General features: G+C 33.3%; 1 protein-coding gene across 1 annotated transcript; it reads right to left on the bottom strand.

Moving 5' to 3' along the window:
- Positions 1 to 3,038: 3,038 nt before the first annotated feature.
- Positions 3,039 to 9,106, bottom strand: LOC108211521 (frataxin, mitochondrial). Its single transcript, XM_017383147.2, has 5 exons — positions 8,782 to 9,106; positions 8,631 to 8,703; positions 5,524 to 5,571; positions 5,345 to 5,439; positions 3,039 to 3,711 (listed from the first exon to the last, which is right to left on the bottom strand). Exons 1-5 carry the CDS (start codon positions 9,015 to 9,017, stop codon positions 3,582 to 3,584), a joined length of 582 nt encoding a protein of 193 aa, XP_017238636.1. The 5' UTR covers positions 9,018 to 9,106; the 3' UTR covers positions 3,039 to 3,581.
- Between the last annotated feature and the right edge of the window lie 423 nt (positions 9,107 to 9,529).

Raw genomic sequence — 9,529 nt, forward strand, 5'->3', positions numbered from 1 at the left:
ATTGACATTTATATTTTTTTCAAAATAATTTATCAGTAATTAAAAAAGTTACTTGATTGGTGAAAAATACAACCGTCTGGTATAACGAGTTAAGGCAGATTACTTCAATTTATTGTGAAAAAAATAATACTTACAGAGGTATAAGTATACATCGATAGATAAAGCAGAAGTAGTCAATGGCTGTGATAAAAATGATGGTTATCAATGGATAAGAAATAAAAATGTTAAGTAATGGATCATCCGTTGACAAAGCGTCACAGACTACCCATATCCGTTGATATACAATATTAAAAATAAACTATCAACGGATAAGCATATCCATCGATGTCCCGAGATGAGACTATCAACGGACATGGATATTAGTTAATGTATAAAGACTATCAACGGATAAGGCTATCCCAGAGACCATCAACGAATAATGATATTCGTTGATACCCAATAATGTGTTTAGACCATCAATAGATAGGGATATCCGTTGACATAGTAATTTTGACTTGGCCAAAATTTTACTTTTTCTCAGAATGAAAATTCACAAGAAAATTATAACACATTTTTGGCTGCAATCTAACTATGCAAATATCTAAAATGAATTTAAGAATAATTAAGCATACCTAGCACACTTACCAATCCCATGAATGTGGATTCATCAAATGGCTTGGTAAAGATATCTGCAAGCTGCATTTCACTTGGAACAAAGAGAAGTTCCACTGTACCATTCATTACATGCTCCCTTATGAAATGATACTTGATGTCTATGTACTTGGTTCTTGAGTGTTGCACTGGATTCTCAGTAATGGCAATTGCACTAGTGTTGTCACATAAAATTGGAATCTTCTCAATCTTTAATCCATAGTCAAAAAGTTGATTCATCATCCAAAGTATTTGTGCACAACAACTTTTTACTGCAATAGTGCAATGTACTCAGCATTTGTAGTAGATGCTGCAATTGAATTCTGCCTTTTAATGAACCAAGAAACAAGCTTATTTCCTAGAAATTGACAGGTGCGCGTTTTACTTTTTATGTCAATCTTGCAACCTGCATAGTCTGCATCTGAATAACCTATTAAGTCAAAGCCAGATTCTCCAGGATACCAAATGCCAAGGTTTGGTGTTCCTTTAAGATATTTGAAAATTCTTTTGATTGCAATCAAATGAGACTATCTAGGGTCAGCTTGAAATCTAGCACATAAACATGTAGTAAACATAATATCAGGTCTACTAGCTGTTAAATATAAAATAGAACCAACCATGCCTCTATAGCTTGAAATGTCCACAAAATTTTCCTTCGTATTCAGTTCAAGCTTAGTAGCAGTTGACATGAGTGTTTTTGCAGAGAAACAATACATTAAGTCAAAATTCTTTAAAAGATCATAAATGCATTTGGTTTGACATATAAAGATTCCATTTTTCACTTGTTTAACTTGTAAACAAGGAAATAGGTAAGTTTACCTATCATACTCATTTCATATTTTCTTTGCATAATTCTGGCAAACTCTTTTCAAAGTTTGTCATTTGTAGACCCAGATATTATATCATCGACATAAATTTGAACAAGCAAGATGAATCATTGACATATCTATGAAATAAGGTTTTATCAACAGTACCTCTTGTGAAGAGATTCTCAAGAAGAAACTGTGATAGGGTGTCATACCAGGCTCTAGGTGCTTACTTCAATCTATAGAGTGCTTTCAACAAGAAATAGACAAACTCTGGATTGTTTAGATCTTCAAACTAGGTGGCTAATGAACATATACCTCCTCTTACAGTTCCCCACTTAGAAAAACAGTCTTGACATCCATTTGAAAGACTTTGAAATTAGCATGGGCTGCATAGGCTAGGAAAATCCTAATGGCTTCCAATCTTGCAATTGCTGCAAAGGTTTCATCAAAATCAATTCCCTCAAGAAAAATCAATTCCCTCTTCTTGAGAGTAGCCCTTGGCAACAATCTGGCTTTGTTCCTTGTGAGTATGCCATTTTCATCCATCTTATTCATGAATACCCATTCGGTACCTATAACTGTCTTATTTTAGGTTTGGGTACCAACTTCCGTACTTTATTTTACTTAAACTGGTTTAGCTCTTCCTGCATGGTTAAAACCAAATTTGGATCCAAAAAAGCATCTTCTACTTTCTTAAGTTATTCTTTAGATAGAAAACTGATGTACAAGCATTTTTCTTCAGTTGCTCTCCTGGTTTGGACTTTTGCCGATGCATCGTCAATAATCAATTCAAAGGGATGATCACTTGTCCATTTTCTCTGAGGTGGTGGAGATGACCTTGATGAGGTTGCTTCATTTTCATGAGATAGTGCATTCTAATATGAAGTTGAATTTTAAGAATCCCCCCCCCCTGAGTGCATTGATCTTGATTGTCCTTCAGATGTGCGAGTTCCTTGTGATCTATCAACGGATGATTCAATTTGACTATCAACGGATTATCCAAATTGACGATCAACAGATGAGCTAGAATGCTTATCAACAGATTGTTCATGTTAATCATTATCCGTTGATGAAGATAAATTTCTCAGAATTTCTTCACCTTCATCCTCATTCAACTTCATCCTCACTGTCATAACTCATACCTTTAACCTCATTCTCAAATTTGAGAATTTCATTAAAACTTTTATATACTAATAATTAGATTTTTCTTACCATCAACATGAATGGATTCCATAACAACGTTGATTCTCATATTATAGATTTTGTAGGCTCCTTCTGTTGCATATCAAACAAAAATTGTCTCATCAGCCTTTGCTTCAAACTTTCCAAGATTTTCACTTTAATTTTTTAATACAAAACATTTGCATCCAAAGACATGTAGGAAATTTAATGTTGGCTTTATTCCTTTGAACAGCTAATGCCTGTCTGAGCTTGATTAACCAATGAGATGTTCTGAGTATAACATACAGTGTCGACTGTTCAGCCCATAAATAGATAAGAAGCCTTGATTCACTGAACTTCAATACTCCAACTTAAATACGAACTCCATAAAACCTAACTCTAAAAATTTATTGTCTTAAATCATTATGGCAGGACATGTAAAAAAAACTTTCAAATAGACACTAACTACGTCCACGTGGATGAAATAAAAAAAAGAATGAAATGAAATTTGTACTCTAAATTGGGAGTGATCAAAGAAAATTTCTATAATTTTCATTACTTCAATCATTTCATTTGAACTATAATCCTAACTCACATGTTTCGAAAGGAATGCTCATTCTACTTCAATATCATCTTTCCCTACCATCTTCATTATCAAAAATCTAGACTCACCCATATTTGTTCACTGTATTCTCATACTCTCTTCTTTCTCCATACAACTTCTTTATAATTCTTCATTCCATTCCTCCCTCATTCCATTCCATCCAAGTGAACGCAACCTAAAACTTGCAATATAAGGCGTACTCTATCAAAGAGAGATAAGACAGAAGTGAAGGTTAGGATCAGCTGGATTTACTACAAAATTCACAAGCTTTGATAATTTTGATGACATATAAGGAAGGTAGAGTTCCTGTGCTTGAAAACGAAACATGTTATTGCAACAAGAAGTCATCCAAGGTTGTCATATGATCAGCAACAAGTTTACGATAGAGTAATGGCATGGCCACATAGCTGTGCCAACTCACTTTCCAAAATATTGAAGAGATACTCTTTAGTACGTCTGTAAACCCAAGCTTGAGCACTTTGATCCCAGTCAAATCTAGACGGACCACTGCAAATCACGGGACATACTGTCAGACCAAATCATTTTTTTTAACACTGCAGAGCAACAATATATTTAAGTGGTCCTCTCTTGACTTGACATACTATCTACAATCAAATTCTGAATTGTTTCAAGTACTACAATAACCTTTAAGACATTGATAACATGAAATTCCTATTTCTACAAACACAAAAATAATACATGTATAAGGAATTAATCATAAAGAGTTACTTTCAAATATACATGTAAAAAAATGTCCGTATTAAGTGTCATGATACCTAGTCGCCTTAATTCCTAATTTCACATAAAAAGCCACTGGCGTAACTGAGTAAGCAAAGGACCCAAACTTTGGCTGACTACAAAGAAGAATATAATTAATAAACAAGAGCATTAGGGCATGATTTGAAGAAAAAAGTCAAAAAACTAACTTATAATTAAATCCAGTCTGGAATTGGGTTCCATAGTACCAAAACAACGAGCAAACCCAGAACTCAGACATAGTGACATACTTTCACAGTACATATACGTGCTAAAACATCTACTGATTATATTACTATCAAATTATGAAATTACATAATGTGCCTAGCCAGGGGCAGAGGCAGATTGAGGCTGGTGGGGTCACTGGACCCCACTAGACTTTTCAATTTTTTGATATATTTATACATAATATATGTGCATGTAGGTATTAAACCTGCCTGATTGATTTTGTTAAATGGGTGTCTGTTTTGATTAGTAAGGATTAATTGGTTCATATATTTGCTCGAATACTACTCTTGGTTATAAATTATTATCAATAATGCTTCCTATGTCCGAGTATGCATGCTTTTTTAAAAAATCAAATTTGTCCTATCATTTCTTATTTTTATACAAGTTTAAGGGCAATATTTTAGAACCTTAATATTCTTAATTTCTTTCAAAATAGACCTGTTATATGAGACGGAAGAAATAATATTTTACTAAATTTTTTTGCCCCCACTACCATTTAAGGCTGGCTCCGCCACTGTGCCTAGCAATCCTCAGAATCCTTGTTTATAAATATGCTTAGTGTGAAACTACTGCCTTATGCCTCGAAAGAAATGGTACTGATGAATAATTGACTTCAGTGCTTGACGCTGCCTCAGACCTGACAATAATTATTAGCCTAAACTTGCTACTAGGCTTGATGCCAGCATTGAACTCAGGCAAATTAAATGTTATACTAAGGGCCTTTTAACGACGTGTATACCAAGATTTGTAATCTAAGTTTGAGTTCTTCCCTACTGATATCCATGCTAAGAGAGAATATATCCTCTAATATAACATAGTTAAGATTCCATGATAACTTAAAGCACTGAAACACGTGTTTACTCAGCGAATGCTCTTTTCTTGACAGTTCAAGAGACCAACCAAAGTATTAACTCAACTTCACTTTCAGGTATCATAATGCATAATAATTATCATATGCATTATCAGATTTTACTTTTACCTTTCAAGTCAGAGGTGGGTCTGTGGGTGCCCCACCCACGAAAAAGCAAATAAAAAATTTTAAGTAGCATCATATTGCAGCGTAAAAATTTCAAAATGACTTCTATAAAGAAAGTAACACATGCATAACAATTTGTCTGAAAATATTCGGCAATTAATTTCGCAGAGGTGTTCTTACCTCACAGGTGATGACATCCAAATTTGTCTATTTGGTGTTTGCTTGTTCAACACATAAGTTCCCAAATTCCCAAATTTCACAGTTAAAACTTGGTTCTACAAAGGACAACAAGTATTGAGTAAGAGCAAGAAAAACGATTCCACTTCAACAGATAGCCTGATGACTAAGACAAATCTCACCCCATAGTCAATGTCAAAACCATCTATATCCACAGAATCCCCATAGTCCTGAAAACAGAAGTAGTAGGTTTTAAAGCCACCAGGGTTCTAAAACTTAAATTTCACAGGCAAGAGACTAAATTTGAGAATGATTAGGATGACAAGAAGCTATAAGATATTCATCATTCAGGCATAAAAACATTTTCTTAAGGAGGACAACACAACCCTAAATATTCTCTAGACTGAGGAGGGAGGAGGGAGCTAAGTTGAGAATTCAACATGAAAATCAGGGATTAAAGAAAAAGGCTTGTGGTACACAAGTTGAGATCTTTACTCCTGTTATTCTTCTACTCTTTTAAATTTAAAAAATAGGCAAGAATGGAAATAAAAAAAAACGCTCTTGGTGGATCATACACGCTCACAGTAACATGAAATTATCTAAAGATGTCATGGTTATCATTTGAAATTATCATTCAACTTAAAAGATATATTATGATACTTTCTATAAGAAAATTTCTACAAAACCACTTACATTATAACATTAAATTACAAGATAAGCCTATCTCTGCAAGATTGATAGAAAACTCAATTAAAATTTTCAAATAATTAGCCTTTGAATAAAGAACATCCCAATTGTTTATATAGAACTCCAAACATGGAGAGGAACTAGAATAGAAGATAAAAGGAAACACATCCTTTTATTATTAACACCTATTACTTATCTACTACCATATATCCGGCTATCATAAATTTAATTTATAGAATATTCCTAACCAATAGCATAGTTAACAATTACAAAACATACATATATCCAAACAACAATAAAATATAATTAGCAACTAAATTTTAGGTATGCATTAATCATCAACATAACTAAAATTAGTTTTTAATTATTTAATATTATTATTAAGATATAAGTATATTTAGTAATTAATAATCATACTATCTAGTTAGAAATATTCTACAAAATAAACATATGGTAGTAGATAAGTAATAGATATTATTAGTTACTGACAGAATGATTTTTTTCCTATTATCTTTAGTTTTGTTTATTTCTAAGTTTCTCTGCTCACCTTGTTTCTTGAGTTCTAAATAAACAATTGTATTCTTCATTATGTAATTAGAGATGAATTATATGATTTAAAACTGCAAATTTACTCTGTTTTCCTACTGATTCTCTGCAAATATGGGCTTATCTCTCTGTTTTTATCCTTGTCACGCATCACAAAGTCTTAATGTCCTGATTTCTCTCTCACTGAACTCGGTTTTATATGGATATCTCCTCACTGAACTCTCGCCGTTTTATATTAATTCTTCAACATTAAACTCACTCATTGTTGTTTAAATTTTTCTCGCCAACTCTCAGTGTTAGGCATCCTCTCACCGACTCTGATATTTTGACAAGAATTGAAATAGTAACGAGGAAATATCTCTCTTTGTAGTCAATGAGGCTGTAAGGGATCCCAAATCAATCTATCACTTGATATCCGCCATAGTGTCTCTAATTATGACAGTGTCCACGTACAGTCATGTACCTATACATTCATAACTAAGAAGTGACAGGTGACTAACTAAATACAATACATCGTAGTAAAATATCTCACACCATCTCAATAGTTGGAAATGTTCGGTGTTTGCTAGAAGTAGATTTTGAACAGATGCACGTTGTTCATTCATGATAATACTGCAAGAAAAGGCAACAGTTATAGACACGTTCATTTTCAATCTACGTCTCATGCTACTACCAAAAGAAAAAGTTCAACTACTATAATAAGGATTAGAAGGGACACTACAAGAACAGGTGTCTGCAACTTGCTGGAAGATAAAAGTGACATACCACAAGCTTCTACTTGGTTGGATTTGAGATAAATGTAAGTCTAACATGAGTCCCAGTAATTTCTAGCTTATCTCATGAGAGTTAGGAGTGTACTAGATAACCTATGCTTACTGTCATGTCATGATGCTATCTTCATGGAGTCAAATTCGTTTCAGTTGGGGCACATTTGGTTGAGAAGCACATGATCTCATTTGCAAATACAAGTCAAGGTAGAGATTTGTAGTTGACTTACATTGAACTTAATTCAGTAAACTAATTATGTGTTTGGTTGGGGAGGATGGAATGAAGTGAAATAAATTTTTTGAAAATAAAGTGAAATAATTGAGTAAGGTGGGAAGATATGAAAGGAAAATGAGTGTGAGCAAAACTTCTATGATGTAATTAAAAAAGAAAATTTGTTTCTTATTGGCTTAAATTGTTATGAATAGAATGGGGAAGGAATTAAACTTTTGAACTTTTACCTATAATATTGTTCAAGTCTCATTTCATTCCTTCCATATTTATTCATACCAACCAAACACAATATTCCTTCTTATCAAAACTCAATACTACCCCAATTATTACAAAACTCTATTTATCAGTAGGTATGCCAATTGTGTAAGAGAATGTGATACAAAGTAATAGCCAGTTTTATGTGCTGCTCTAATACCATTTATATTAATTAGTTTTCTCGAATTCAAAACAATCTTCACGATTAATATATATTATATAGATATGGGTCGTGGTCTGGTCCCCAACATGTGAATGGTAGGGAGCTGTCAAGCAACAAGTTTTTTTCCCGTCGAATATCTCATAAACGGCTAGGATTATAACATTTTTCCGTCATGTCCAGCGTTTCTTTATAGCTGAATGCCTAGCATCAAGCGGTTTTTCTCAGCTGAAGGTGTTAATGTTTTTAGTATGTTTGGCAGTTAAAAAGAGTTGGACAACTATAATGGATACAACGGCTCTCCAACACTTTTTAACCGCTGAACATACTAAAACCATTTACCCGTCCAGCGGAAAAAACAGTTTGATGTCAAACGTTCTCCGATTAAAAGGTACATGATAAAAACTGATATAATTCTAGCCCATTGGATATCTCATCAACTGGCCAGGTTTTTGTATATAGATTCTAACAACCACCTTTGAGTCAGGTGGTCCCATTAATAACGATAGCCACTACCGATCAAAATCTTTCATTCAAGTAAAAAGTAGTTGTTAAGGGCTCTCAGGAGAGCAGGACCCTAAAAATAATTAATAAACCCGGGTAAATCGTATTAAAACATAAAAACACAGCAGTAATATATACCTCTATCTTCTCAAGGAGATGATGAATAGCGGAATCAGCCAAGTTATGAAACTCATCCTCCTGCAACAGAGAACTGTGTGCACATTAATTTAGCAAATTCATTGAACATACAATTAAATCAAATTAAATTTATACAGAGAAAGACTCATGCCTGTAATCTACAGCAACTGGGGAAGCACCGGGATCAATACCGGAAGGGCCAGAAGAAGAGAAGGTTCTAGAAAGAGGAGGTATTGAGTAATTAGAAGGTTCTAAGAAACGAAGAGGAGACAGCAATGATCGTGGAATTGATGATGAGGAAGAATAAACAGGGGATATATGTTTCAGAGTTCTCGTTAATAATAATCTTCGAAGTGCAATTAACTTTGTTGAAGAAGCAACAGCCATTTTTGTGTGTTGTATTTTGCACCGAAGATAGATTACAATTGGGTTTAGAACAAAAAGTTGAGCCAAAGAACTTGGGTTTTGTTTGGGCCCGGTGTGTGGTTGGTCTAAAATGTTGCGCCTCCGGCCTGCCTGTGTTTCTGCTGTAATTTGTATTTCATATTTAATAAACTAGTTGAGAAGCCGCGCGTTGCGGCGGCCTATAAAAATCTAATATTAATATTTGTAAAATAAAATAATTTTGCAGTTGTCTATAAAAAGTATATTAATGTTTCAAAATTAATATTTGTAGGATAAAATAAATTTATATTATAAAAATCTTGATGTAATACCAATACTAATATTGCAAAATTGGACTATAATTCAAAGTGAAAAAATGAAAAAAAAATTATACACGTAATTAAAAATTTAAAACATGACGAATCTTAATTTTTTTTGTTTTTTTTGAAAAGTAATCATGTTCTTACATTGTCACTTTCCTCTAATTTTTTTGGATTGATTGTGCACAAAAACAT

The sequence above is a fragment of the Daucus carota genome, chromosome 3 (genome assembly GCF_001625215.2).
Source record: "Daucus carota subsp. sativus chromosome 3, DH1 v3.0, whole genome shotgun sequence".
NCBI lineage: Eukaryota > Viridiplantae > Streptophyta > Magnoliopsida > Apiales > Apiaceae > Daucus > Daucus carota.